The sequence below is a fragment of the Anas acuta genome, chromosome 21, assembly GCF_963932015.1.
Source record: "Anas acuta chromosome 21, bAnaAcu1.1, whole genome shotgun sequence".
NCBI lineage: Eukaryota > Metazoa > Chordata > Aves > Anseriformes > Anatidae > Anas > Anas acuta.
In genome coordinates this window covers 4,619,141-4,634,475 of record NC_088999.1, presented here as the reverse complement: position 1 = coordinate 4,634,475, position 15,335 = coordinate 4,619,141, and the positions used below count along the sequence as shown (strand labels likewise).

Below are 15,335 nucleotides of genomic sequence, written 5' to 3'. Positions count from 1 at the left end.
ATGGGCAGGGACATGAGGTACCGCCTGGGGCTGGTTCCACCATGCAGGTGGACCTGTGGGGATCCCATCCTCAGGAGCTGCTGGGACCAGAGGGGCTGGGGGCTCTTCCCTGTTCCGAAATGTTTGCCTCGGTGTCACCGTGGCGATGGGGCTGTTCGGCACCCAGCGCACCGTGACTCACGCACGCGTCACCGCTGTGTGGCTCACGGTGCCCGTGGCTGGCGTGGGCCTGCGGAAATCATCCGGTGACTCACACGCTCCTTCCCCGTGGAAAACGGCTGTCAGGGGCTGAGATCACCTTGGAAGGAGCCCGTCACCCTGCTGCAGCTGGGGGGAGAGCTGGGGGACAGACGGACAAAAGAGTCTGTCCTCCAACGGGGCTGCTGGCTAAAATTTGAGGGGTTTCAGTGGGTAAGAGGGGACGGGGAGGCCTCGTGGGGCTTTACCAAGCGCGGCAAACGTGGTGGTCGCGGTGCCTGGTGGCACCTCCTGCACATCTAGCTGAGTCAGCACCCAGCAGCAGCCTGGCAGGGAGCCCTCTGGGCGAGGCTGTGCAGGTGAAGGAAGGCACAGCGTGTGGACAGGCCACGCTTCTGCTGCCTCTGCAAGTTTCTCTCTGCCGGGCGCTCAGGAGATTGCGAGCCACGGGGATGTGAATCAGCTCCCCTGTCCACATCACAACGCTCCCCTGCGATGATGAGGCAGGAGGATTTTTATGGAGAGCCTCTAGGGAAAGTCTCTGTCACTGTTTGCTCTAGTGTCCTTCCCACGCCAGGCCCACAGCCAGTATTTCTGGAAACTTAGAACCCCCAAAATTTAACACCATCTTTGAAAGTCAACACCGTTTTCCAAAGTGTAAAATGTTTTATTAAAAAAATAATTTACTGTATCTTATATACAAACCACGAGAATGTTCACTTATAAAATACTGACATCCGACTTGTTGCAAAAGCTGCAGACAGGAGGAGCGAGCTTTCCAGACGCGCTACATGTACAACCTGCTCTAACTCAAGACAGGAATGTTTTCTTCTGCCACTAAGTCAGTTCTGCCTGTTTCTGCAGCGTTACAGCTCAGTGAGTTTCTTCCTGTCACAGAAATGGAGGTAAAACCACAGCCCGAGCCACTCAATTTTTCTAAAATCCCACTGAAGACAGAGTACTCAGCACACGTAAGGACTGCATAACCAAGCTGCTACAGGCTTTCTGCTGAGGCTAAACCTCATCTCTTGGAGTTAGCAGCAAAATACACATGGATTTCAGTGGGACCAGGGATTCACTGAGCAAAAACCTGGACAGGCCTCTAACCCCATCTGCTCTGTGTCACAGAGTTTACTGGCAGCTACTTATCATCAGCTACAGGCCAGGGAAAGTCACATACACGCGCACTCCCTGAAGCTGAGACTGGCACAGGTGGAGCAGGAGCTGCCATAAACATCTGCCGACTCCAAGTTGTTTTCCTGTGTGCTCTGCGAAGCCTCGCTGAGTCCTACAGCCTCATCCTAGTGACAGGCACACGCACGGCCAGTTCTCTGCAGAGTCCAGGCACTCAGCCTGCTAAATCCCCACTCCCTGGGTCTCTCTGCTCCCTGTGAGGTGTTGGGGAGCATCCACGAGGCCGGCAGCTGAATGCAGCAGCTCAGAGCGCCATGCGTGGCGTGGGAGCCAGCTGCCTGCTGGTGATTTCGTACAGCATTTCTGCGATGAGCTCAACGATGTCCGCGTTGCCGATGATGGGTCGGAAGAAGAGGTCTGTGATAAGGGCAGGAGGGATGGATTTCAAGGTGGAGGCAATCAGCAAAATGCGGGCAAAGCGGCCCTGGTCCTCAGGGTGCAGGGGCCGCAGGACCTCCTGAAGTGCTCGCTGGGCTTCCCGCTGGAGGCTCTCGATGTACAGGGAGGCTCTCAGCCCTGGGACATCTGCCACGAGAAAGGAGGAAAAGCCCATTAAGAGGGAGGCTGGAAAACAGCTCCAGGTTTCTCCCGTTCCCTTCCCCTGCATCTCAGAGGGAGTCTCTGAGCGCCACTCTAACGAGATGTACACAGCAGTGCTGAGACGTGGCTATTTCAGGGCTGCTGTTTTGAAGGAGCCAAAACAGTTAACAGGGCAAACAAGCCCCACAGAGTACGTACGGGGCTCTTTGTTGTTTGCAGAGCGACAAGGTCTGTGTTTTTAATGCTATATTTAACAGCCCTCCTTCCCGCTTCCCAGCTGCCAGCTGCATTATCGGTGCTAACGATAAGGCAAGCAGCCCTCTCTGCTCTCACGCACGCTCCTGCCCGTCCTCCAAGCCCAGAAATACGTTTTTAGATGCTAACACGTGTGGGGCCTTCTCTTGCTACCAGCAGGCAGGGCTCAGAGGGTTGAGCACTCACCAGGATTAAAGAGAATGGCTCCCTTCAGGTAGGCATATTCCTTGGGGCTCAGGTCCAGGCTCCAGAAGGTGTTGAGGCAGCACTGCAGCCGCTGCACGGCGGCCAGCGTGGGCTGCGTCCGCTCGGGCTCCTGCCGTTTGCTTTGGCCATCAAGGAGGATCTTCTTGAGCATGCTGGGGGCCGGGGTCTCCATCACCTCAAACGTCACCATCTCCTGCGCCAGCCCCAGGAGGAAGAGGGGGACCCAGCAGCTGTCCAGCAGCAGGAGCTGGTCCCCTCGCGGCAGCAGGTGGAAAGAAGGGAGGTTTTTCATGAAGCTGACGGTTTTCACCAGCACGTCGGAGGCAGCCTGGCAGGTGACGTGGGGTGTACGGAGGCACACCGTCCGGCGCTGGTGGCACAGGCAGCGCTGGTGGGCCGGGCTGCAGCTGCCCCGGCTGTGGTTCAGGTTTTGGCTGAGGAGGGTGTAAAGGATGGCGGTGCGGTTGTCCTCCTGCTGGCACTGACACCTCTCGCAGTCCATGTCCACGCTGCTGCTCGTCATGGCTGAGCTGGGAGCCCGGATCCTCCGTGCAACTCAGCTCCTGCTGCAGCAGATGTGAGAGACCCGTAAACTTCCTCCCTGCCTCAGCCTGGAAACACCCTGTCCTCCCCGCTCTGCCAGCACATGGCCGCTCAAACCAGCTCTTATAAGGCTCGCTCGCAAGTGAAACACCCCCTTCCCAGCCTTGACCGCTCTGTGATTAAGCGGTCCTCATTAAAAAAAAAAAAGAAAAAAGCAGCCGTCCCCTGACTGATTGGCTGAGGCCAGCAAGTTCTCGGCGTGGCGTCAATGGCCGTTTTCTCAATGAAGAGCCAGCAGCTGCCGCAGGGGGGGACGGGGCAGCGCGGGTTGGGCGGCCTTATCGCGATTACCCAAACAGTATAAACAAAGTCATTAACCCGGGCTGTACCATGGCACCAAGGCCCCGCACTGCAATCAAGCGACACTATATGGCAGGTGTCACTGCCAAGGAGTTCACACACACACACACGGCACCCGTCTGGAGCGAGGGCCCCGTGGCAAACGGCCTGTGTGCTCCGGCCTTGGAAAGAGCAACCTGGAAGTCGTTTTATCAGCAGATGTTTGCCTAACCTTGTTGACAGGAGCCTCGCTGCTCTTACAGTTAAGGAAGCGGGTGAACCAAACGACTCATCCCCAGGCAGGCCCCGTGTGTCACAAGCGAAATGCTGGGCAGGGGCGGGCCGGGTTTATAGATTTTCACCTTGAATTGCTCAGGTATTTGTATCTGCTGATCAGGAGCTGGTTTAGGCAAGGGGCAGTGTCTGAATACTGATTTCGGGAGGCTTGCTGGGGAATCCCCCAGGCAGCAGGAGCCTGCGGGCAAGGCAGGACCCCACGTGTCACAGAGGAAATACTGGGCAGGGGAGGGCCAGGCTGGTGAATTTTCACCTTCAATTCTCAGCTATCACAGAATCACAGAACGTGAGGGACTGGAAGGGACCTTGAAAGATCAGCTAGTCCAATCCCCCTGCTGGAGCAGGAACACCTAGATCAGGTCATGCAGGAACGCGTCCAGGCAGGTTTGGAATGTCTCCAGAGAAGGAGGCTCCACAACCCCCCTGGGCAGCCTGTCCCAGCGTTCTGGCACCCTCCTGTGTTCCAGCCTGCACCCTCTGCCCCCTGTCCTTTCATCAGATGTCAGTTATTAGGTGCCAAGCTGGATTTGTACGTGGTACCAGCACAACTTGGTTTAGGGGAGGGGCAGCATCCAAACACCGATTTCAGGGGGGCTGCTGAGGAATCCCACGGGCACCAGAAGCCTGTGTGCAGCACAGCTCACCCTGACAGGGACAGCCCTCCCCGAGCACCCCCAGATTTGGGGGGCGCACACAGGGGGGGATCACACACATGGGGGACACCCGCAGCAGCCTGTGGGGCCTGCTGGACCCATCCCCACGCAGTCTGCAGGCCCCTGCCCCTGGGTGCGTGGCCCCGGGAAGGGGGCGGCGGGGGCGGCTCGGGGCCCACCGGGGCTGGGGGTTGGGGATCAGGGCCTGGCCCCCCGAGGCCTCCCCAGGCCCCACGGAGCCTTCTGGAAAGGCCCAGGCCTCTCCGTTGCCATGGCAACCGCGCCCCGCTCCTTTCCTCCCGCCCCCCTCAGCGCTCGGCGACCAATCCGCGAAGGGAACGGCGGGGCCGCGCGCTGCGATTGGCGGGTTGGAGAAGAGAGCGCGGGGCGAGCTTCCGCTCTCTCACCTTCCGCTTCCGGCGGGCGACGGCGTGAGGGGGCTGAGGCGGCGGCGGCGGCGGGGTCAAGATGGGGCTGAGCGCGGAGGAGGCGGCGGAGCAGGAGGATCGCTTCGACGGCATGCTCCTGGCCATGGCCCAGCAGCACCAGGGCGGCGTGCGCGAGGTAGCGCCGCCGGGCCCGGCGGAGGCTTCGCCGAGCTCCTCCGGGGGTAACGGGGATGGGCAGGCGGCGGCGGCCCTCGGAGGAGGAGGAGGGCCCGGGGGGGGCCCCCGCGCATCCCCCGCGCAGCCCCCTGGGTTCCCTCCCCTGCCGCCGCCGCGGAGCGAGGTGTCCCCGTGTGCGGCCTCTCCACGCTGGGGGTTCTCGGCCTTGGCGGCTCCACGCGTGGGGCTCGGCCCCGGGCCCAGGAGAGGCACGGGAGGACGGAGCCGCCCCGGCCCAGTTTTGCGGTCCCTCGAGGCCCCCCCCGCGGGTTGTGGCCGCCGCCAGGTGCCGTTAAACGAGGCCGCGGCTCTCCTCCTCCTCCTCGTGGGGCGCTGCGGGGGCCTCCTGCTCCTCCTCGTGGGGAGCTGACCTGCAAGGAGGGGTGTGTGGGAACAAGCCCTGCACCCAAACGTGGGGAAATGGTGCCAAACACAGCTCCTCCTGCCCTTGTGGAGCTTCAGGGTGAAATACTGACAAGACATAACTCCTGGGGAGGGAAAAAATAAATCCACTGAGTCAAACCCATTTCCATGGGGGTATTTTGGGGTGGCAGTTCATAACTGGTAATTCACCAGCAACATCTGGCAGGCAGCGAGACAGTCAGAAGTAAAAAGCTGAAACTTTTGGAAATAAACAGGACACAGCTGGGGTGTGGCTTGCACACTTGGAGAGCAGAGGCAAGGAGAGAAGCAGAATACAGAGTACAGACAATATGTGAGCATCTGGATACGTTCATTTGTGTGTGTATATATTTATATAAAAGTACATATGCATACCCAAAGTTTCTGCATCAGAGAAATCTGAGCAACGGTTTGGGATGGCAAAGTAGATGCATCTTCAAGGTGACCTGAGAATAAACTGGTTGCCCTCTCTTAATGTGAAGCACACACAGGCCTCAGAAACATGGGATCCAGGAGCTGGATGTCCATAAAAACCCTTGGCTGTTGTCTCTGGGAAACAGTCACGGGGTTTCAGCATGGTCCTGATGCAGACAGAGATAGGAAGGGCACAATAAAGGCTGCTCAAGAGACACAAGGTGCCTTGGATTGATCTGGTCTCACTGCTCTTTTTTTCTCTCTTCACCCCTTCTCTTCCCCTCCCTTTCCCCGTTCCCTCTCTACCAGCTTGTGAACACGTTCTTTAGTTTCCTGAGGCGTAAAACAGATTTCTTCACTGGTGGAGAAGATGGCGTAGCAGAGAAGGTAAAAAAAAAAACAAACAACAAAATCCACGCTTTTTTTGTCTTATTTATGTGCCATGTCTGTGCCATGCTAAGGCTTCCCTTTCTGAAGGCCCCAAAGCCCTTTAATGCACTCAGGGACGGGCAGCCTGTGATGCTGATGAAACACACCACAAAACAAAGCAATAACGAGCCGCCCCGATGTGAGGTGAGGCAGGATTGCTTGTCCCAGCGATACCGTTGGTGCAGTTTTTTTTTTTTTTTTGCCACGCTGTGGCCAAAGGCTTGTTTGGAAAGCAAATCTGCCAGACACACTGACTTAACGGTGACAGACACTGCAGGAGCGATAACCCCAGGTTACCTTGTTTGTTCACCTCAGAGAAAGCACAAAGTCCACGTCTCTGCACATGCGGCTGTACCTCTGTCTCTGGGCCGCGGTACCTGCCTGGACTGAGTGAGCCCGGGGCTCTGAGCTGCCTCGTTGGCAGGTGGAGTGTTCCAGCAGGAGTTAGGCAGGCTCTCTGGACATTTCTTGGTTGTACTCACCCGTGTGGTGGCTGTTCCCATCTCATTTAGCACGTGAGCTGCTTTGCAACGCTTGGCTGGAGGCTGTGGTGCCCCTCGTCTGCCCGCCTGGCTTTGAGGCTGCGGGTGGTTACTGCAGAGCTTACAAGGGAGCTGATGGGGGAGGGTCTGGTGCTTCTAGATCCCAGGCAGTAGGGAATTGAGGACAAAATCTGGAGTGCTTGTCTTCAATAAGGGCTTTCTGGTTTGCTGGAAGTCCCTGTGAGCAAAGCAGGCACTGCTGTCATGGTGAGTGCGTTAGGGAAGGCATTAATTGCTAACACAGGGCAGTGTGTGTGCTGTCTAGTCCCTGAAGTGGCTAAGTGAGGCAGGGAAGGGAAAGGAGATGGTCCAAAGGAAGAATGAGGTGAAGTCTCCTGCTGTTTTCCTTAGACTATGAGAAATCTCACAAATTCCTGGGGGCTCTGCTTCCTGGGACTGAAACTGAGCAGCAGCTTGGAGATAAGCACTGGCTGCTGCTTCTGGAGCTCCTGGCTACCATGATATCTGTTAAAATGCTTTGTGCTCTTCTGAAAAGGTGCTTAGCACAAGGGGTCTGTGACACCATAGCAACACCACAAGTTGCAGAAGCTGCTTCCCTAATCCTGCTGGTCCTTTGGCATTAAAGACGAAGAGGGGAGGGTGGGAAAGTCACTATCTTTTACGCAGCCCTTGTGTAGAGCAAGGGGATGTGATGGCAGTTGAGAGAAATGCAGCACGCACACTTGCAGGCTCAGGCTGTGTAAATATCCTCGCTCCCTGGCTTGTCATGCTGTTAGGAACAGGAGCTGGGAGATGCACGTCTTGAATTCTGTGTCCTAGGAAACGCTGGGCTCGGGTTGCGTAAATAAATCTCACTTTGCCCTTTAAAAACAAAGCAGGAATAGTTGGCGGTTGGTTACAGAAGCGCACGAGGCCTGGGTGCTTTGAGCTGCTCTGGAGAGGTGCTGATTCCTTGTGGGATTTCTGGGATATACATAAACAAATACCTGGAACCCCTGTCTGAAAACACTCCGATTATTTCCTCAGATTGTCTGCACTGTTTTCTGGAGCACACAGCAGCTCTCATACGTGCTGCTCTGCACAGTATTCCCTGGCATTATTGACCACGAGGCAGTTGCTCTGGCTTTCTGCCTGTGTACTCAGCTTTCCCCCTGAGCAGTACAGCCATTTGCATCAGAGACCTTGGGATTTTGCTTTTCAGTCACAACAACAAGAGCAGTTGTAGTTAGGTTTGGAGCAAAGATTTTTGGAGGAACTTGACCCTCGGGAAAATGATAAGCGTCCCAATTTTTTCTCCTCGTAACACTGGTGTTAAACTGCAATGCCTATTGATTTCTGCTTGCTGCCCTTTGCTCTTGCAGTAGTAGCAACCTTTCCAGGAGCTTTAGAATTTCTTCATTGAAAAGGTTTCGTAATATAGATATTAATAAGAGAGGAACCTCCATCTAGTGCCTGGGGAAAGCTCGGTTGTGGGAAAGGTCAGAAGCAGGTGTAAAAACTAGGTCTAGTGTCACCATTCTTCCAGCTCTCATAGGTGTACGGAGAGTGGTCAAATGGCTGGGTTAGGCAGCTGCTTGTCCTGCTGGAAGAGCACAATGACTAAACAAATGGAGAATTTAATTGTTATTTGTTTTTATCTCCATTGAAATACACTCCCTAAATAAGAAAGAGCTAGGAAGAATTGCATTTAAATACTTCAAGCTTTCCCCCTCTCTGGATTTTCAGTCAAATGACGAGCAAAAATGAAGGGAAGGCACATCAGTATGGCTAACATGTTCTCAGAGCCTTAGTAGACAGTCATTTGGGTTTGAAAAAGTGTCTTTTTTTTTTTTTCTTAAACCTTTTGTTATGTGTTCCTGTCTTTCAGCTGATCACAGACACCTTCAACCATCACAACAAACTAGCTCAGAAGGAGCGGAAGGAGAAGAAGGCTCGTCAGGAGGCAGAACGGCGAGAAAAGGCAGAGAGAGCTGCGAAACTCGCTAAAGAAGCAAAGCAGGAAGCGAACGAGCCGAGGATTAAGGAACTTACAGACGAGGAAGCAGAAAGGCTGCAGCTGGAAATCGACCAGGTGAGAGCAGCGCTTGGCACGTGTGGGTGCCGTCCAGGTCTGGGCTGTCTCCTCTGTTTGCTGGCACGTAGTTCAGGTAGCGGTGAGCGATGTAAAAGGCTGTGTCTGGATCCCCAGATAGGAGCAGGTGGTGTGCTGCTAACGTAAATTTACCGAGGACAATCACTGCGTTTTGGTGTGGATTTGCCCGTAAGTCACATCGCCTTTCTGCCCTTGGCAAGGTGTCTCAGCAGCATCCTCTGTTACTGTCATCATGGCAAGGGGACTTCCCTTCAGCAGTACCGCTTTCCTGTAACGCTGTGGGGACTGAAAATTCCCCATCAGTCTTGGTTGTAGCTCTGAGTCTGGCTCTTCAGTTTGAGCTGAAGAGGCTGAGGCCACCTAGTGTCAGATCAGCAAGTGACACAAAGCATCAACACTATCTGAGCCTGTTCATTCTCTTTTTAAACAGAAAAAAGAAGCACAGAAAGAGGTTAACAGCGTCCCAGTGAAATCCGCGGAAGATGAAGGTGAATCTTCAGATTCTAACAAGCAGGTAAAGCTCACCTAGGGACTTTATGTTAGACTGAGAGAAATATGTTTCTGGTTAACCATCAGAACTCTCGTGAGTGTTACGGGATGTCCAGTTTGGCTTTCTTTGGGAATATGCACTGAGAAAGATCTTGCCTTTGTCATAACACAATTTCCAAAGACTTCAACACCTCTTTTTCCCCCTTGTTGCTGTGTCTTAATAGAGACACCTTTTCACTGGAGGTTAAAGTTATGTGAATATGGAATATGTGCAGCTGAAATTCTTACACAAACCTAGAATTGTTGACACAAGTGAAAGATAGACGGAGACTTGAAAAACCTTTCTTTACACTTCAAATTGGTTGTTCAGGAAACAGATGAAGAAGAGGAAGATGAGAAGGATAAAGGAAAACTTAAACCCAACTCTGGCAATGGAGCTGACCTTCCAAACTACAGATGGACACAGACTCTTTCAGAGCTGGATGTAAGTATTGCCTTATATCCAGGGTCTGAGGCATCTTAGCCAGGAAATAAGAGGAAATGCTAGTGAGGGTAACGGACCTGATGTCCTGTATCTTATTTGCCCATGGAAGATTGTTAATTGTAGTCATTGACAGCGTTTCAGTAGCTGGGGGAGAGCCTGGTAACTAAATACAATTCCCAGAAGCTGCACTTAACTCTGCCAAACCTTGGCAAACATGGTTAAGACGTTAAAATCTGCTTCCCTTCCACTGAGATATGTTGGCCATCCTGTTGCCAAATTTACACACGTATCCTTTCACTGCCTGCTTGCTCAGTACCCTAGGGAAATCATTGAGTACTCAGTCTTACTCTGGTGAAAGCAAGGCAAAAAGCCTTAAAACAGCAGCACAAGAGGGCGAGGAGAAACTGCATTGCTCTGCTCCTCACATCTGACCTCTGTCTGGTCCAGCTGGCCATCCCTTTCAAGGTGAGCTTCCGGCTGAAGGGGAAGGACGTGGTGGTTGACATCCAGAGACGGCACCTCAAAGTCGGCCTGAAGGGCCACTCACCTGTTATCGATGGAGACCTTTTCAATGAAGTGAAGGTGGAGGAGAGCTCCTGGCTGATTGAAGATGGTAAAACAGTCACCGTGCACCTGGAGAAGGTAAAGCAGAACAGACTGGGGAGAAGTGGGGCTTGTCTGCCTCTTACCTAGTGAAATGAGAGGCACGAAACCAGTGAAAGCCCTGGCCTTCGTGCTTGTCCTTTGTACAACATCAGTGATGCTATTGGAAGCAGGGCATTTCAGTTTGCCTCTGTTTTCAGCCCAACTTCATGCTAATCCAGTATGCCCAATTGATTGCTAAGCAGGTCAGGAAAATCTGGAAGGAAATCACTAATTTTAAAGTTGTGCCTTAGTGGAATTGTGCTATTCTTTCACATCTGTTAGCGACATGAAAAATCCAGGGACAGACCTTACTGCTGCTCCTGTCCCCTCTAGGCCTCTCCAGGTGATGTGTTTGTAATCTTCCTTTGTTGTGCCAAACGTGACATGTAACATGCTACCAAGATGTGCCAGTTGTGGAAATTCAGGCTAGGTAAAGTGATTTAGAAATGAAAGTAATGCCCTTTATTCACGTTCAGATTTTACTGACATTTAGAAAATTGTCAAAGTTTGATTCCAGCGTTTTTTTCCTGTGACTGAGACATAAAATTCCAAGAACAAGTCCAGGAAAAATAAATAATTTTTGCCTCTTCATTCCTTCAGATCAACAAGATGGAATGGTGGAACAAACTAGTCTCCACGGACCCAGAGATCAACACCAAGAAAATCAATCCAGAGAACTCAAAAGTAAGAACTCTCTGTTTTACTGAATGGAGCCTTCTCGTAAATGTGCTCGCGCTGAGGTCACGTTCAACTTCTACATCTTTGTTCTGCTAGCAGTACTGGGAGTACTGATGCATGTGATGCTATCGTAGAATATAAATGCTCCCAGAACTGCAAGTGAATGGAGCTGAGTTTATAGATTAGTATCTGTATGAGTATTTCTGAAGCCTGTGCACACAGCACCATGTAACACCAGTGTAGTTGTGTTTTTTGCAAGCAGGCTGAGGGGGGGTGAGCAAGGTTATGTCGATGTTGATAGAAGTCCTTGGTTTCAGTTGTCAGACCTGGACAGCGAGACTCGCAGCATGGTGGAGAAAATGATGTATGATCAACGACAAAAATCCATGGGCCTCCCCACATCTGACGAACAGAAGAAGCAAGACATTTTGAAAAAGTGCGTAGAACTGATTAATTCACGGATCCTCGCTTTCCCATACCCCTTCTCCTCTTCTCCTTTCACACATACCTAGCAGTGCAACCAAGGAAAGAACGGGTTGGCACTCAGTCCTACCTGAGTTCACGTCAGCAGTTAGACAGTCATTGGCTACTCACCCGTGTCTGTAAAAGTCAGTGGGTGTAGAAAGCCTAACGGGAAATTCTAGGAACAGCCTAGCTCTGACATTGTCTTAATCTGCTGATTTCAAGTCCAGAAAGCATGTTTGGGCATGGAGGTGCCATCTCTGCTGAACTTTAACATGGTCTTGATTGTTTTCTAATCTCCTGCTCAGTAGCACAGATAATCTCCCCCCTGCTCTACACACCTGCCACTAGACAGCTGTCTCCAAAGCCCGTAACCCTTTTATGTCTTTATTGCCCTGTTTGGCATAAACGCACCTCGGCGGGGAAATTACTCACAGGGCTCCCAAGGCCGCGTAGGAAGGCGTGGAGGCAAGTTCTGGATCAGGCAGCTTCCTCAGCAAGTGCAAATCCCCATCTTATCTCAGGGTTGCAAGGAGGATTAGTGTAGCTGGCCGGCCTTCTGCACCTGACTCCTTTCCTTCCTTGGCTTATCTGTGCTGGCAGAAGCTTGGCTCTGATCAGTGCACTGAGTTTAGGGTAGGACGAGACTTCTAGAGCACAGCCCAGACATCCTCAGCACCTGTGGAGCTGATAGCATGGCAGGCAGCCCTTGCCTCCCTGGAAAGTGCACATACAGGATACCTCGTTGGCAAAAGTCGCTTGTTCAGCTCCCTGCAGGTTTGGCTTGGGTGCAGATTGGCTGGTAGAGAGCGGATAGGAAGTTTAGACTTTGTTCAGGCCAAAGTGGACCGAGTGACACCCAGGTGGGTCCTAATCTCTGCCAACGAAGCCCTCCTGGCTGCTAAACAAGGACGTGACTCCCGCAGCACAGATTTCCGTGGAGGTGGAAGTGCTGCGGTAGCATTTCGGGGGAAAACACGAGATGAGAGCGTGGAAGAAGAAGGGGGCCTGCCCTTGTGCTTTGTGTCTGCTTCCCCCACATGGTTACGTGTTGTACCCCCTGGTGAACTGCAGGGCAGAGGGGGAAGGTGGGAGCTTCTGCGTGTGCTAATACCTCGCTGCTGAGCACCCGCAGGCACGGCGTTTTGTTCTCAGAACTTTCTGATGTGGCAACCTGTGTCCAAATAGTCCTATCTGCCGGGGTTGCAGGGCATCTGTAATCAGGTTGTACCTAGCCTGAGAACAGATTTCTCTGGTCGTGTGCTTCGTTAATTTTCACCGTCGCAGCACCGGAGACATTCCCGGTGTCTCCAGTAATGCGTAATGCAAACACGTTTAAGCTTAAATCATAATCTTCCCTTATAATCTCCCCTCTGCCCCACAGTCAGGGTCAGAGCTGCTACGTGTCTGTCCGAGAGGTAACAGTTACAGGGTGTGTATCTGATAATTAATAACTGCCATGTGTCTGGGCTTGCTGACCTTGGTGGCTGGTAGGGTTGCTAATATCACTGACCTGAGGGAAGAGCGTTTGGAGATTGTGGCCCGGGAAGCTCAGTAAAACAATCCCTGCTGTGGAAGGTGTGAGGAGGAAGCAAACTTGATAGCACAGGAAGTAGGGACGCCTTAAACCTTGGGAGAAGGCTGCCTTGAACTTGAAAAGTGGAACAAGAGGAGGTTGCACAAGCGACTTGAAATGGAATCGAGGGGGTGCTGAGTTCTTAGGCACTGCGTGTCCCTGAGGGGAGCTGTTCTGCAGCTCCTGCTGACTGACCAAGCTCTTACCTTTGTTCTTCTCGCAGGTTCATGGAACAGCATCCAGAAATGGACTTTTCAAAGGCGAAATTCAACTGAGTCCTCCTCTTTTCCTCCCCTCCCTCAGTCAGCCCATCGAACGGGGCAGGATTTGTGTTGCCGGATAAGTAGGGATCCCTTACCTTGGGCAAGTAAGCACTTCCAGCATCCCCACCTGAGCTTGCTGTGGAGGCAGCTCCGTGAAGTCATCCTCAGTTGTCCCGTGTCAAGCAGAACACAAGGCCACAGAACCAGCCTGCAGCAGTTCCAGTCAGAGCCATCTGCGACACTTCCCAAACAGCAGTTAGCAGAGAAGGAGGGGCTAGAGCAAAAAGAGCATTAGGGCTACACGAGCCAGACTTGAGAGGCTTTGGGACATACCCTTAATGTATTGCTTAGCTTAATCTCCTGGCTCTTCAGCGTTAGTAATCCACGCTTTGCCATATCAGTTCTGGCAGCAGGTTCTCCTGAGTTTTTACTCCCTCCCCCTTCTGGCATTCTTGCTCTCTTGTGAAAATGAGGGCCGGTTTATTTCTTGAAATAATCCCTGTTCTGCCTCTCCCTGGGCCTGGGAAAGGAAAGCAGTAGTATAAAAGTCACCCATTGCAGCTCCTCCTCATTGCCATAACCCAACATTGTCAGGTAGCAGAAGGCATCATGCTGCTGTCTCGAAACTGAATGGAGAAAGGGTAAAAACTGGTTCCCTTCTCCTCACCTGTAATGGGCTCAAGGGGAAATCACATCTGAGCAGAGGGTTTGGTGCCATCCACCCTTGCTGCTGCTTCTATTTGAGCCAGAGGTGGAACAGTCTGGACCCCACGGGGCTCAAGGGAGAGCTCCTGTCCCAGCTGGAGAGGATGACCTGCTGCCCTGTGGGAAAGAAAGGCCAGGAAATCTGTGGGTACGGGCAGGGAGGGGGTCCTTGGGGTGCTGCCCTTCCTGGCAGTGCATCTCCCGGCCCTTTTCCAAGCGCCTCTCTCCCTGCCGACCGCTGACAGGCATTGCTGCGTTCTCTTCTGAGCTCCTGCTGACGAGTGGCATTACTCTGCATGTTCATATCTTTGTTAAAACTGCGGTGCAACATAAAGACAAAAAAAGTGGCATATTTTCAGGCAGAACGTGTGGTTTCTCCTGCAGGAGGGCTCCCAGCAGCCCGGGCAGGCTTGGGTGCAAGCTGGGAGGGGGCAGCGCCTGTGGATGAGGGTGCCCCAGGGTGCTGGGGCTTGTGATCTGTGGCTATTTATGAATTCCTCTCAGGTTCCCCGCTCCTAACATTTGCTCCCCAGCTAAGGAGAGGCAGCAGGAGCTGCGCACCTTGCTCAGGAGCGCTGAAAAATCTCCCTGCCCAGCTTAAACCCCTGGCTATGACCAAGGCTCATGGCTCCAGGCTCCACCTAGCAGCGTGTGACTGCTGAGGAAGCCACCCTTGCCCCAGGTCTGCTTTATGACAACCGCATGAGGAAAGTGGCACAAAAGCCATGGTTCCTGTCGGTCCTTTACAGGCTACCCCAAAATCCTGCTGCCATGGTTCTTGCTTCTGCTGCCCCGGGACGTTTCCACCTCCTACCAGAGGGAGTGGGCACAAACGGCTGAAAAACGTGCTTGGGCAAAGGTCAGTCTGGCATTGCACCTGGCTTATTTGGATTTATTTTTCGAACAGGAGGATGTTGTTTGCATTCAGTCTTCCACTTTTACAGGCCCTCAGGGTCAAAAAACAGCCCCCACCCAGCCGAGCAGTGACCTTGTGGGCGAGGACTCGGGTCAGGACACCTACGTCTGGCCTGCCCTCCCCACTACCTGCTGCGATGGGGCAGCTGCACTCGGGATCTTGCTGCCTGGCAGTCTTGGGGTTACCTTGCACACCTCTGCCTTGCTGTACTTCACTGAAAAAGGGGAGAGGGTCTTGTGTATTTGTAGAGAAACCAGACCACGCGCTGGCTTCAGTGGCTCTCAGCCCTGGTTTGAACGTACCTGCTCTGAACCACGGTGTGTGGGGCACTTGGGCTGCGGGTGGTGGAAACAAACTGCAGTGCTGGGGGTGCAGCGAGCTTCCCTCAGATCCCAGCGGTGCTTCAGAGCAGGGCTCGGTGCCGCGCTGCTTCCCGGTGAGCAGGA

At 53.2% G+C, this 15,335-nt stretch overlaps 2 protein-coding genes across 2 annotated transcripts; one reads left to right on the top strand and one right to left on the bottom strand.

Moving 5' to 3' along the window:
- Positions 1 to 844: 844 nt before the first annotated feature.
- On the bottom strand, positions 845 to 3,094 carry NR0B2 (nuclear receptor subfamily 0 group B member 2). Its single transcript, XM_068657754.1, has 2 exons — positions 2,374 to 3,094; positions 845 to 1,917 (listed from the first exon to the last, which is right to left on the bottom strand). The coding sequence occupies exons 1-2, from the start codon at positions 2,915 to 2,917 to the stop codon at positions 1,637 to 1,639; spliced, it is 825 nt and encodes a 274-aa protein (XP_068513855.1). The 5' UTR covers positions 2,918 to 3,094; the 3' UTR covers positions 845 to 1,636.
- Positions 3,095 to 4,627: 1,533 nt separating this feature from the next.
- On the top strand, positions 4,628 to 14,325 carry NUDC (nuclear distribution C, dynein complex regulator). Its single transcript, XM_068657753.1, has 9 exons — positions 4,628 to 4,790; positions 5,957 to 6,034; positions 8,447 to 8,650; positions 9,102 to 9,185; positions 9,531 to 9,644; positions 10,092 to 10,286; positions 10,890 to 10,973; positions 11,285 to 11,403; positions 13,229 to 14,325. Exons 1-9 carry the CDS (start codon positions 4,695 to 4,697, stop codon positions 13,278 to 13,280), a joined length of 1,026 nt encoding a protein of 341 aa, XP_068513854.1. The 5' UTR covers positions 4,628 to 4,694; the 3' UTR covers positions 13,281 to 14,325.
- Positions 14,326 to 15,335: the final 1,010 nt, after the last annotated feature.

Coding starts and splice junctions, on each gene's coding strand:
- NR0B2 (XM_068657754.1), bottom strand. CDS start 2,917: ATGACGAGCAGCAGCGTGGACATGGACTGCGAGAGGTGTCAGTGCCAG. Junction 1,918..2,373: donor AGCCATTCTCTTTAATCCTG/GTGAGTGCTCAA, acceptor TTCTCGTGGCAG/ATGTCCCAGGGCTGAGAGCC.
- NUDC (XM_068657753.1), top strand. CDS start 4,695: ATGGGGCTGAGCGCGGAGGAGGCGGCGGAGCAGGAGGATCGCTTCGAC. Junction 6,035..8,446: donor AAGATGGCGTAGCAGAGAAG/GTAAAAAAAAAA, acceptor CCTGTCTTTCAG/CTGATCACAGACACCTTCAA. Junction 9,186..9,530: donor CTTCAGATTCTAACAAGCAG/GTAAAGCTCACC, acceptor TTGGTTGTTCAG/GAAACAGATGAAGAAGAGGA.